The 13,615-nt window shown below is 40.5% G+C and overlaps 1 protein-coding gene across 4 annotated transcripts in view; it reads left to right on the top strand.

Annotated features, from left to right (window-relative positions):
- Nucleotides 1-274: 274 nt before the first annotated feature.
- The window catches only part of TRRAP (transformation/transcription domain associated protein), a 193,842-nt gene continuing 180,501 nt past the window's right edge, over nucleotides 275-13,615 (top strand). For all 4 annotated transcript variants that reach the window (XM_019512890.1, XM_019512892.1, XM_019512891.1 and 1 more), the window contains exons 1-9: nucleotides 275-428; nucleotides 1,363-1,412; nucleotides 5,854-5,964; nucleotides 7,089-7,193; nucleotides 7,950-8,033; nucleotides 9,433-9,489; nucleotides 10,966-11,091; nucleotides 12,112-12,189; nucleotides 12,386-12,474. In XM_019512890.1, the coding sequence (XP_019368435.1) occupies nucleotides 329-428; nucleotides 1,363-1,412; nucleotides 5,854-5,964; nucleotides 7,089-7,193; nucleotides 7,950-8,033; nucleotides 9,433-9,489; nucleotides 10,966-11,091; nucleotides 12,112-12,189; nucleotides 12,386-12,474 (800 nt within the window). In that variant the 5' untranslated portion in view covers nucleotides 275-328. The remainder of the gene's footprint in view (nucleotides 429-1,362; nucleotides 1,413-5,853; nucleotides 5,965-7,088; nucleotides 7,194-7,949; nucleotides 8,034-9,432; nucleotides 9,490-10,965; nucleotides 11,092-12,111; nucleotides 12,190-12,385; nucleotides 12,475-13,615) is intronic.

Genomic DNA, 13,615 nt, shown 5'->3' on the forward strand with positions numbered 1-13,615 from the left:
GCCGCGAGGGGGTTGGAGACCGTTGGGATCGGAGCCCTGCGCCGCGAGGCCCGGCCCGGCCCGTGCTGCGGGCAGCTGGGGAAAGCGCAGGCCTCGTCCCGGCTGTGGGCGGGTCAGCTGGGCTGAGTGATCCGCTTTAAATGAACCCGGCCTTTCCCGGAAGGGTGCCGGGGCGGGGATGCGGGTTGTAGGGGACGGGCCTCGGCGGGTGTGAAAGCCCTGTCTGCTCTTCACAGGCAGTTGATTTAAACAAAAACATTTTTTTTTTTGAGCTGGGTTTCGTTGGCGCCAGTCCTCGCTGGACCCCCTGCCGGCCCTGAGAGAGACCATGGCGTTCGTGTCGACGCAAGGGCCCACAGTGGTCGACCAAACCACCCTGATGAAAAAATACCTCCAGTTTGTGGCCGCTCTCACGGACATTAACACGCGTAAGCTCGTCTGCCGTCCGTTTAGGAAACGGGACCGTTCACCGCTTGCGAAGGCTTGCATTGTGGCTTCTTAACCTGGCAGGGGAAATACCTATCTGTGTCCCTGACGGCAGTTTTCCTGCCCTGCCTCGCAGGAGAGCCGCTCTTCTGGAGTGGTTCAGTGCCTGTCGAGGTGCAGCGGCTTTAAGCCCAGTTCATGGGAATGGGAGTCTCCTCCCTGGCTTGCTCTGAGGACCTTATGGCTGAGGGCAAGCAAAACTCAGGGGCATCTGAACCCCAAGCCTCTGGGCTTGGGCCTGAATGTAGGATGTCCGCCAAAGGTTTTGGAAACATGTGAAGTCCAAGGTGCGGGTGGAAGATGTTTGCCGGTAGTAGGGGTGTATTTGGTAGCTGTGTTGGTCTGAGACAAGAAGACATAGAAAAAACTCTCAAAAGCTTGCAGAAAAGGACAGTTTTCTTACGATTTTCCAGTTGGTCTAATAAAAGTTATCATTTTAGAACCAAGAGTTCTAGTTTTCTGTATGCTGGTACTAGGGCCACTTATGGTTCTGGACTCTTGGATTTGGAATTGGTCTGGGCTAATTTGACCTTGGATGCAAATTATATGTAAGTGTCCCATGAGAAGGTGATGGTATTGATCGAGTTGGTAAAATCTCTTGGAGTTCATTGGCGGCGTCTTTGAGCCTGGCTTTTTTTAAGAAGCAAAATGATGAACATAAGTCGCTTGAGCCCTGGAGAAAAGTGTGTGCGTGTGTGTTTGTGTGTGTGAAGTGGTGGGACTGAGCGTGGTGATTGTGAGAATTGTGTACCTTTCAATTGGGCGATGAGAGCTGAACTGATAAGATCTGATTGCTTCTTCCCATTGTGAATTTGGTGTGTGTTTGAGAATTTTTTTTCCAAATATTTGATTGATTTCACTTGAAATTTTTTTCAGCTGATGAAACCAAACTGAAAATGATGCAAGAAGTCAGTGAGAATTTTGAGGTAATTAAACAAAATCACTGTTTGAGTGATTTTAAATGCACTGTTTCTTGTGATTGTGTGCACCATGTTGCTTTCTGGTGTTCTTTCATTTAGGAGATTAGTTTTTATTTGCACATGGAACCCACTATGAATGGCTACTATGTGTAAGAGAACCTCATTTTATTTATTACAGTGCACTACCAACAACTTACTAAAATAGTTATTCAGCTTATTGTTTCCCTTTTCTCTTGCATGTAAAGAATCATTTTATTCTAACATTTCTTAAGTTATTTTTATGAAGAAGTGACACATAGTGAATATTTATTTCTCTGCACTTTAAACAAAAGTCCACACCATTTTCTTTAACTGAATTCATGGTCATTTGGTAGTGGACTGTATAGCTTGCTTTGCATTTGCTTTGAGAAGTGTCATGGTTAGGAAAGGTGAGTTTGTCTAGTATGGCTTTTTTTTTTTGGAGGCTCTAGTGAAATAGAGGTGGTGGCACAAACTACTTTCAGTTGTTAGTGATTTCCAGACTTTAAAGGAGGAGGAGATAATATGTCTGTCTGGGATGCAAAAGAAGAAACAAAGGCATATTAATGGAAGTTACAGTTGCATTGTATATTGTGTCTGCACAATATATAATGCAATATACAATGTTTGAAACTGTGCAGTACTGGTTGCCTATTTATGACATGGCATTATTTACAAAGGGAACTGCACTGAATCAGGGTGGCTCTGGTGCAGTGGACAACACGGGCTTCTACAGTAAAAAGGTCATTCATAGGCTATGGGCTCAAGTCCTACCAGAGTCAGAATGTTTGCTCCTTTTACAGTGAACAATAAGCTGAATATGAGCCAGCAGTGTGCCCTTGTTGCCAAGAAGGCTAACGGCATCCTGGGCTGTGTTGGTAGGTATGTTGCCAGCAGGTCAAGGGAAGTGATTATTCCTATTCAGCACTGCTGGAGCCACATCTGGAGAACTGTGTCCAGTTTTGGGGCCTCACCACTACAGAAAGGATGTGGACAAATTGGAGAGAGTCCAGTGGAGGGCATCAAAAATGGTTAGGGAGCTGGGGCACTTGATTTGTGAGGAGAGGTTGAGGGATCTGGGTTTATTTAGTCTGGAGAAGAGAAGACTGAGAGGGGATTTAATAGCAACCTTTAACTAGCTGAAGAATGGTTCCAAAGAGGATGGAGCGGGACTGTTCCCAGTGGTGGCAGATGACACAACAAGGAGCAATGGTCTGAAGTTGCAACAAGTTTAGGTTCGATATTGGGAAAAATTTTCTCACAAGGAGGGTAGTAAAACATTAGAACAAGTTACCCAGAGGGGTGGTGGACTCTCCATCCCTGGAGGCTTTCAAGACCCGGCTAGATCATCCCAGCGAGGGCTTTGTCTAGTTGAGGCTGGTCCTGCTTTGATCAGGGGGTTGGACTAAATGACCTCCTGAGGTCCCTTCCAACCCTCACTTTCTATGATTCTATACATCTGAGATGTTTGGTTAAAAGTGACTCCATGGTATTGTACCAGAATATGGAACATTTTGTTTTTGTGTTGGATTTTTTCCAGTAGAACTAAATCTTTGGTACATTAGTTAAATAGAGTTTAATCTGTGAGCTATAGATGCAGGTCTCCATTCTGATGATGATGTTTAATGACTTCAAGTGTTTAGGATCTCAGCTGAATGCATTATCCAAAGATACATCCAGCAAGATGGTGCTCTTTGCTGCTGCTTAATGTATTGCTGCCCTATTTCCTGTTGCACCTGGATTCTCCTTGGTGATTTTTCTATCCAAGTACAAACTTCAGGGAACACAACTCAAGCTAATATAGCTACTTCATAAAGAAGATAATGCTGTGTACCAGAGGTGGCCAGGCCATGGATAAAGAGCAGCTTCTGGGCAGTTTAAATACAACTCCTGAAGAAAGAAACATAGTTAAACCAGACTTTTTTTTTACTGTTTTGTTAATTTCTATTCTTGATTTTTCTTTACCTCTTTTATTACTTTAAGAGGTGATTTAACCATAAATTACTATTTGAGCTGAGGTGGTACATGCACATGCCCCAGTATCAATGATGTGCATCTCAAAAACGTTGTCTCCTGCTACTCTTGGCCGTGTCAAGAGTTTGGTTGTGGCCAGAAGAGTTTGTATAGAGCAGGGCAGTCAAACCTCTAAAGTGGCCAAAAATCTGTAGTGGGAATATTGCCTGACTTTTTTTTTTTTGTAAATCCATATCCAGGGACGTCAAAGGTGCACATGCACAAAAGGTTGTTCTGTGTTCAGTTTACCGTGTGTCACTCACTGCTTCAAAATCAGTTACTTTGTGAAAATCTTACCATAGTCTATGCTGTGAAAAGCAGGAAGGCAAGAATTTCGGGTGCATGCTAGCTGGTTCAAGTAGTTGGTAGCATATCAGATAGGTGGGTGTGGAGGACTCTACAAGTGAAGTGTAAGATAATTCCCTGGTGTGGAGTTCATCCTTCTTGCCAGTTTCATTTGCTGGGCTTTGTACCAGGGCACTGTCCTGAGCTGGCGCATTGTTCCTGGGCTCTGCGGGGGAGCCCAGTCTTTCATATCAAACTGGCTGCTAAGTGGTGGATGAATTTGACTCCCTGAGCCTCAGTTTTGTGTGTGCAGGCCTGGCACAGGGTGCACACTGCATGAGGTGCTTGTGCTAGATTGGCTCTAGGTACAGGCTCTGGTGTGCTTGGATGGTTGGCGGGCCTGATCCAGCCCAAGAACCAGCTCGCAGGGCTGGTCTGGCGCAGGTGCCGCACACAGTGTGTGCCAGACCTGTGCACTGCATGCACTGGGGCCAGTGCGTGCTACTGTTGGGTATGAGACCCAAAGTTCAGCTCTTGGAGCTCCACAGGCCGGGCCATATCTTTGACACCCTGGAATAGAGAATTGTGTCCTTGGCTTCTGTTTCTGACTTTTTTTTTCTAAAAGCTCTGTGTTCAGTTTTGGCTGCTGCTTATATTCCTTCCTACCCGAAAGAGGCTGAAATGGACCGTACTGTGTTCTTATGAGTTTCCCTTTTGCATACTTGGCTCAGAATGACAACTCTGAAAGTGCCTAGAGTGCTGTTACTTCCTCGTTCTATTGCTAGGTAAAGGGATTAGGGAAGTTTTTGCAGAGTAGTAGCTGAGTTTGTAAATGGGGGTAATTTGTATTTATTTGTGAGGCCAGAAAGTACCATGCTTGCAGTGCCTATCTGAGGAGTTAGAGTTAGATTTTTCCTTTTCTGATCTCTTAGAAAAGTGCTGGAAGTGAACAGGGTACATTCTCACACCCACATTTCAGGGCTGGAGAGTCAGAAGCATCACCAGAAGGGAGAGACCTTAGGGCTGGGGAGGTGAGGAGGCAGTAACCTGGTTAGCAGCAGTGGGGTCCCAGCAGACCTGAAGTTCCTGTTGTTGCTGCCAAGTATCCTTTGATAGTGTCCTGTTCAACTCTATCAAATTTGGCATGTTTTATTGTGCTCCTCTTTTCGTGTCTATCAATAGACTCTTTGGGGTAGGGCCTGTCTTTTTTACATCTGCATAATGTTTAGTACAGTGGGGACCTTGTCTGACTGGGTCGGTGAGTGCTAATAGTTAAATAATCTAAAGAAGTCATGCATTGAAATGGAGATGATTGTACATAACTTGTTATCTTTGTATGTATAGGAAGAATGAGACTATGCAGCTGAAATATTTAGCTATGCATCTGTAAAATGCTGAATTTTCTACACCGCAAACATTTGGGATAGGTATAGATAAGACTTCTGGCACTGCAGAAATTAATCTGAAAACATTCTTGTAATGACTGTAGCTGTGAGTTTCCAAGTATTCATCAGAATCACTAAAACTCCACTTCTAAGTTAGGTGCCTCACTCAAATGAAGAATTTTGCTTTGTGAACACTCTCTGCATCTTTGAAGCAAAAAATCATGAGATTAGTTTCTGTGCTGAAAAAGAATGAGAATGTTTTGTTTTAACATACAGTATCTAGAAGTAATAGGAATTTGAATTGGTTTGTTCATTTAAAGCCTTGAATATTGCAGAGAATTAGAGTGTTAGTGAATATATGAATCCATTGCATCTTGAAACATCTGTTAGTCTTTGCATTTGAAATACTATGAATGTTACTATCTTTGAGAAGGTTTTCTAGACATGAATGAGCGTTTTAACAATAGTTGAAACTTTACCATGGAGCATGTTAGCAAGGGGGAAGATAGGTGTTCAGTTCTACTCATTTTAATAATGATGTTTATATTCTGTCAGAAGGCAGCTGATACCAGTTTTTGAAGATTAACACTCCCTCTCCCAACTCTTTCAGTGGCTAGCATTTTATAGTTCCTGTATGTACATGCATAACATGTACATGTTCCTGTCTAACATGTATATATTATGTGTGCCTTGTTTAAAATTTGACATCAGGTCAAAGTAATTAATTATATTTTTCTTATTATTAGAATGTAACATCGTCCCCTCAATATTCTACATTCCTGGAACACATCATCCCTAGATTTCTCACCTTTCTGCAGGATGGAGAGGTCCAGTTTCTACAGGAGAAACCAGCACAGGTACCTGCACAAAAGTATCAGTTATCCATTTTAATGTGTGCTATAGACGGGTTAATTCAGCAATTATAATATTTTTTCTTATTTAGAAGATTTACTTGTCCATATGCCTGAAAGTCAAAAATATATCTATGTAGTGTGGCATAGTTGGGAAAAGAATGTCCTGCCCTTAGCAAGATAATTAAGAAATGAAGTTAACAATTCTGTTTTGTAAATTTGCACTTCTAATGAAAACACATGGAACATATTTACATTAATGTATAGTACACATACTTTTCTTTGTAGTCAGTAATGGGAATACATATCCACAAATGAATCATTAACATGTCAGAGCATCAGCAATTTGGCAGTAAAACTTCCCATTTTTCCTTTGAAGGCATACAGTTCTTTAACTACATTTGAAATTTGTGTTATTTAGAGCCTCATACCCCACTAAATATTAGAGGGAAGTAGTGTGCATGCATGCAGCAAAATAGTATTGAGCTGAACAAAAAAGGTCACACTTTCCTGGCTAAGGTTTATTTTACAAGTCAAGTGTAGTGAGTCTTCAACTCTTAAGCACTGGTGAAGCCTCACTTGAAATATTGTGTCCAGTCTTGGGCACTGCACTTCAAGACAGATGTAGACAAATAAGGGGTCCAGTAAAAAGCATTAGAAGTAATTGGAGGCCTGGAGACCATGGCTTATGAGAAAAGGTTAGAAGAACTGAAATCATTTGGCCTGGAGAAGAGAAGACTGAGGAGGGAGACTGTGTAGTCTTTAAATTAAGCGTGGTTATAAACAGGAGGATAACAGATGGTTCTCTGTGGCTATAGGGGGCAGGTCAAGAAATAATCATCTTAAATTGTTACAAGGGAAATTTAGATTTCATATTAAGATATTGGGAAATCAGGAAGAGCTTATTAACTATGAGGGTGGCTAAGCGTTGGAATAAACTGCCTAGAGAGTTGTGGAATCTCCATCCCTGGTAGTTTTTAAAACACTTGTCTGGAATGTTTTAGGCAGGGATGGTCTTGCTTTGAGCAGAGAGTTGAAGTAGATGACCTCTTGAGGTTCCTTCTAGCCCTATCTTTTCTATGATTTATGAAGTTTTTCCTTTTAAAGATGTGTTGATATTTTTCTTTCAGCAACTCCGAAAGCTAGTCCTTGAAATAATTCACAGGATACCAACAAATGAACATCTTCGTCCCCATACCAAAAACATCTTGTCTGTGATGTTTAGATTTTTAGAGGTATTTTTAATAATGTTATCCTTTTAAATATGTATTTCTGACTCTCAGAAAGATTTATTTTCCTCCTTACCTCCAGAACTATTAAGGATAGAATTTTGAGTGCTGCTCAGGATCAGTTTATATGTAGAACTCTTCTGGTGTAGGGAATTGGTTTGTCTTTGCAGCACATTGGTTTTAATATACAAAACATCACTGTGGATTTTATCTTGCTATGAATTAGAATTTTTAATTGTTAGGATTTTGTTAGACCTAGAATAGTTCTTGATTACTCTGGGCAAGGTCTCACAAAACAATACTTTCTAGCCTGACTTTGGAACATCAAATTGAGTTATTGATTCACTTGTCTTCAAGCTCTTGCTTCAGTTTCTTGCTGGCCTAGAATCTAATTTATTGATGAGCTGAGCCTCGGGTCATGTAAACAGCTGTGTGTTTGTAAAGACCCTGCATATGAAAGCCTTAGTAGCATCTGTTTATCTGTGGGACTTTGCAAAATACTGATCCCAAAGAGGTTGCAAAATGGGCCCTAATTCTGTCAGAATCTGTATTTCCATTAAGTGCAATCGGTAGCTGCACCCACAGACTGTGTGCAGACTGGCTATGACAAGCAACATATCAAATACGATGCATTTTCCTTGTGGCAGTTTATATTAGCAGGAAATTTCTAGGTCACTGACGATAAATTAGAGGCACAGAAAAAATATATGTAATGAAATTGACTAAAAATACAGCAGTGGGCTAATTAAAGACTTTTTTCAGACGGAGAATGAAGAGAATGTACTTATTTGTTTGCGAATAATTATTGAACTGCACAAACAATTTCGACCACCAATTACCCAAGAAGTAAGTTGTATTTTATTATGTTGTACAGAAATGATTCCACTTATGGTTTATTTCTGGGCTGTCTGACTGGTGGCCTGCAGGCTGCATATGGCCTGCAAGGAGTTAAATTAAGGCCTCAGGCTCACCTGGCTGCAGCTCCCTCCCATCTTTTGGCTGCAACAGCAGCAGGAGTCTCCAGGCTCCCCCTCCCTCCTGTGGTGCCATTTCCATCCCTGGCCCAGTGGTCAGGGTAGAGTAGCAGCATGGGGAGCTGAGGGTGACTCGGGGCACATGGGTGTGGGGGAATGGGGGCTGTGGTATGGGAAGGACATGCAGTGCAGCAGTGAAGGGTGTGTGGTATAGCAGTGGGGCAGCTTCTGTGTAGCTTGGTGGCTATATATCTTGCCTCTGTGACTTGATGTAGCCTGGGTGTTGTGTAGCTCTGGAGGGCTTGTAAGTGGGACAGCTGGGATTTATTTGATGGGAACTTTTCTACTGTCAGTGAATAACACAATATTGTAATTAATTTCAGTATGTTAGGCATTTAAAAATGCTTTATATGATGACTGTCAGTGGTGCTGTTCTGGATCATAATGGTTTGGGTCTTTACCAGCTTTGTTCTTAAACCTTATGGGCCATATGACCTCACTTATTGTGGTGGAGTAAAAACCCTCTCTTAACCAAGCACAGTTTGAAGGTGTAGCTGACTAGCTTTTACTACCTCTCAATCTCATGCTTTTATTCCTGCCAGAAGTCTGTGTGGAAATACACAGGAGTAGGAAAAGTATAGAAGTGGAATAAGCCCATGGAAGGAGTTGAACAGCCCAAGAAATTCAGGCATGGAGGCAGGGTGGGCAAATATTGCACTGGGTGGGATTCACAGACAAAACAATGAGATGGAGGACAAAAATGTTACAGATGAAGGAGCATACGAAGAACCAAAATCACCATCCTATTGTAGTAGGAAACCCCCAAAAGAGAGAGAACAATCACATTTTTTAGACTGAGTGTGGAAGAAGGTCTGAAACAAAGATTGAGACAGAAACAAGAAAGAAACCTGTGGGTTTCTCTCTCTCCCCCCACCTCCTGCCCCTCATATCCTTACCACTGTTAAAAAGAGATTGCAGTTTTATCCATTGTCTCCTCTTCCTGTTCCACCATTGAGAGGATTTTAATGGTTATGGAATAATTATATTTGTAGTGGCATATCTGAATTATACTTGTAGGAAAGCTGAGTCAGGATTTTTCTAATGGTCTACTACCATTCAAATTAATGTTGGCATTAAGTAGCTTGATAGTTAACTTGAAGGACACTGGCTCAAGACTAATTGCGTACAGTTATATAGTATTGATACGAAGATCCTAGAGTAATTAACTCAATTTTTTCCCCGTGCTAAATATAATATTCTTTCCTTTATAGATTCATCACTTTTTGGACTTTGTGAAACAGATTTACAAGGAACTTCCAAAAGTTGTGGTTGGTGTTATTCCCTGATCTCCACAATTTCAGTCTCTATAGTCCTTATCTAAAAGCAGTTGCTTTTCTGCTCTAGTGCTAATTCAAAAATGCCTTAAAATAATTGTTGCACTGTAGTGTTATAAAATTGATGCTGTTTAAATTAAAATAATTTTATAGGGAATGAATATTACTTTTTAAATGGGGGTGGGTATGGGGGAGTGTAATGACTTGTAATGAGTTCTCCTGTTTTCTCATTAACCACCATTTTCGTCTCATGCTGTACTCAAGACACAGCATGCATATATTACCTTACATTATATATTATGTAATGTAATATAATGTGTATGCATATATATTTATTAACTTTAATGACCTCTGGACCTCCTTCCAAAGGAGACTATCTGACTTTTTTTTGGCAACATGGGCTTATAGTAGGCCTTGCCTCTTAAAGAACACCCCAAATCTAATCTTAATTTCTCAATACCTAGAGTTCATTTTGTTCTAGTAAATTTAGTAGACTGTTTACTGTTTTAATCAATAGTGCTAAAATTAGGTTACTGATAAATATGTGAGTCCACAGTTTAGTCTCATGTTTTCAAACGTGTGTGATAAATAACACTTCAATAGTAACAAGAGATTGAAACTTTCCATGTCTAATAGGACATACCTTGATGTTTGCCATCAAACCGTCATTGGTTTTAGTCCCTTTTCAGAGTGGTATACTTTTTAATTTATGTGGTAATTTAGCCTTTCTTTTAGCAAGTGAAATAGGCTGTCCTCAATTATCTAAGGGTGTGCTGATATTGGCACTGGTGTGACTGACCCTCTTTCCTCTTATTTCTGTTTGTTCTTTCTTGCTGTGTGTGTACCATGTCAGAGTTGAACTTTGGGTCCTCAGGGTTCATCTGTAGGAGTCTGTCTTGGTTGGACTCCAACCTCCGTTCATAATCTTTAGAATATGCAGCACAATGAATGTTCATGTCTTTACTTAGAGCTCAGTTTCTGCGTACGTCAGTTGGGACATAAGCCCTACCTCTTCCTAGAAAAGGAGAGGAAAATAAGTAATTGCATCAGGTTGCTGTTTCATTCAGCACCTCGAAGATGAGCACTTTTTAGCATAATAGGGAGAGAACAGTGTCCATTGCTGGGGTGCCTTGGAGGTGCTGCAGTTGAAGGCATAGGTTTCACAGGGGCAATCTCAGTTTTTGTAGCCCTTGTAGAGTGTTGGGCAGTGATTTTTCATGTCTTCATTTAGAGCTGTGGCTACAAGAGATTCTACTATGGACGCAAAAAAATATTTCTGATGCCTCCTGCCTCAGTAGGCACTGGCTAAAAATTCTGGACTTGTATGTGCAGAGCAAATTCATCTGTAGTGGGGTCATTTGGACATAAGTATTTTGAAGAACGCCAGTATGGCAGATGCCCTCTTTTCTAAAGTGTTAACAGTATCATTGCTTTTCGTAATATTTTCCTCTGCTCTTTTTTTGCCTTCAGAATCGATATTTTGAGAATCCTCAGGTGATCCCAGAAAACACTGTTCCTTCCCCAGAAATGGTTGGCATGATTACAACCATCGCGGTGAAAGTAAATCCCGAACGAGAGGACAGCGAAACAAGAACAGTGAGTAGTCTAGGTGTTTTTTAATAAATGTGCCTGCATTCTCATTTATATTACAAATAAATCTTACTGAAAACTGAACAGATAAGAGCCATGTCCACTTCAAACTTACATAAAGGACCAAAGCAAGAAATACTTATTTATATTGAGTATAAATCTAATAGAAAAAGAGATTCTCCGTTGGCCCATTGGGTAATTTAGGGTCTCATTTAACTCCTGCTGAAGCTGATGGAAGAGTTTTGGACAGGTTTGAAGTAGAATAGGATCCCATGCTTAGAGAGTTGTGGCTCCTTATATAAACTAGGTGGTTTAGTACACTTTTCTTTTTTCCATCTGTGCCTTATTCATTTTGGGTCCTTTGCTACCTCTGTTTGTTTTTTCTTAGTTAGTCAGGCTTGACATTCTCATTTTCTTGCTTGCTTTCTCCTTGTGTCTATAAGCTATGAAGGGTTACTTAGCCCACGATTGGTCCTTCCCAGATTGTTTTCCCTACTTTTTCAATGAAATGCTTACTCCCATCCCTGCACACTCTCAGCAATCACAGACTGCTCTTATGTCTCACAGCCCAGACCTGGTTCTTAATTGCATCCTTCCTGTTTCATGCCTCCTGTGTTTATTTCCTCCATTTGGAAGGTGAGCTGAACTGGTGTGACATGGAAGCTCTGACTTCCATGCACTTGCAAGGCTTTCTGTCCTGTCACACTATCTCTAACCAAGAAATGGGTCTCAAATTGCATGCCAATAGCAGGATCGTTGCAGAGTTGTATATGGGAAAAATGCATAGCCCACTTTTTCTATTTTTTTTTTTTTTAGGGGTTATCTATCAAAGCTCTATATAAAATGTCCAAATAGTAAACCATTCTTATATCAACATATCTTAGAACATATGTTATTTACCTAAATGTCACGTTCATTCTTGTGAATGGCAGGATTTAATAGAGATTGTTTTTCAAAACTTCTAGCACATCCTCTGAAAGTATACTGTATTTTAAATATTTTCCTTTTTTTCTCTCTCTTGTCCAGCACTCTATAATTCCCAGAGGCTCTCTGTCTTTGAAGGTGCTGGCTGAACTCCCCATTATTGTTGTTCTAATGTATCAGGTTAGTATTGTGTTTACTGTGAATACTTTAACTGTCCAGATACCCTAAGCAAGGTATAGAAATGAAGATGTTTAGTTAAAACTTGTGACAAAAGCCACTGTAATTCTTATTTATTTAAATTTATTTATTTTTGATTGCTGTAAGAAATATGAGCTCAAATGTGAGATTTTTTTTCCCCCCAACTTTATTATTTCAGCTGTATAAACTGAACATTCATAATGTAGTGGCTGAATTTGTGCCCTTGATCATGAACACAATTATAATACAAGTATCTGCACAGGCAAGGTAAGATTTTTCTTAAAAAAATAATTTGAATCTAATAGAAAGTTTGATATTGGGGATAGGTCTGAGTTTGGCTTATACTCTGTACTTCTTTTTGCTGTCTTGGAATTAGTCTCTGAATAGCTAACTCTCTTAAATTGTATAAAAACTAAAAATGAATAAAATTAGTCTAAAAGCATGGCCTTTGGTTGGATACAAGCAACCAAATTTTCCTTTTTGTTGCTTGTATCCACAAAAAGAAATTTTTGCTACTTTTGATTTCAAATCGGACACAATATCATTAGCATAGCTGAGGAGAATCATTGGGAAATGAAACATTTCCATTCCAGGTTACCAGTTAGCCTGTGATGTAGAGCAATAGTTCCCTATTGACTCCAAATTTCCATCTAGTGGCTGCTTATCTGTTCATTATTATTTTTAATGGGCATTTGCCATCACAAAAATCGCTGTTGTCATGGATGGTGTTTGGACCCCTTGTTTACAGAGTTAGTTTGGGTTTTTTAAATTTGTAAACATGCCACAAATTGCTTCTCCTTCCTGGCCTTGTATATGGGTAGAGGGATAAGATTTTTTAGCACTTGTATCAAAGACAGCTTGCCTGATACCAACCAGTACCACTGGCTGTATTAGCAGGAAGAAGCTGTTTTTCCTTTATCTTTCCTAATTGCTCGGAGTGACATTTTGTTTGAACCTTTAAAAAAAAAAAAATATATTGTTTCATCTGAAGAAGAGTAGAAGTAGCCCTGCAGGAAGAAGGGATACAGAGTCAGCTTATCAAGCTGGGTTTCTGCGGAATGCTGGGCATTAAAAGTATTAAAACATTTTTAAAAAAATCACTGCTCAGTTTAATAAGATAAAAACATCAAATGTGTATGAAGCTACTGCAGGATTTCTGCTGCAGTGGGGGCCAACATTTTTGGCAGGCTTGCCCCAACATAGCTTAGCATCCTCCCTGATTGCAGCGTGGATCCCCTTCCTTTGCTTGATTTGCTGCTGTGCTTTTTGCTTCCTGCCCTATCTGCTACTGTGCAACACAATGGTTGCCCATGCCAGTTGTGGCACAGGTGCTGCAGGTTGGGCATCCCTGTCATAGTGCATGCAGGGGTCTGCATATTTAATGTTTCTGCTTGTTGCCTGAGAGGTT

Source organism: Gavialis gangeticus, unplaced genomic scaffold, assembly GCF_001723915.1.
Source record: "Gavialis gangeticus isolate Ggan-Ray unplaced genomic scaffold, GavGan_comp1, whole genome shotgun sequence".
NCBI classification, from domain to species: Eukaryota; Metazoa; Chordata; order Crocodylia; family Gavialidae; genus Gavialis; species Gavialis gangeticus.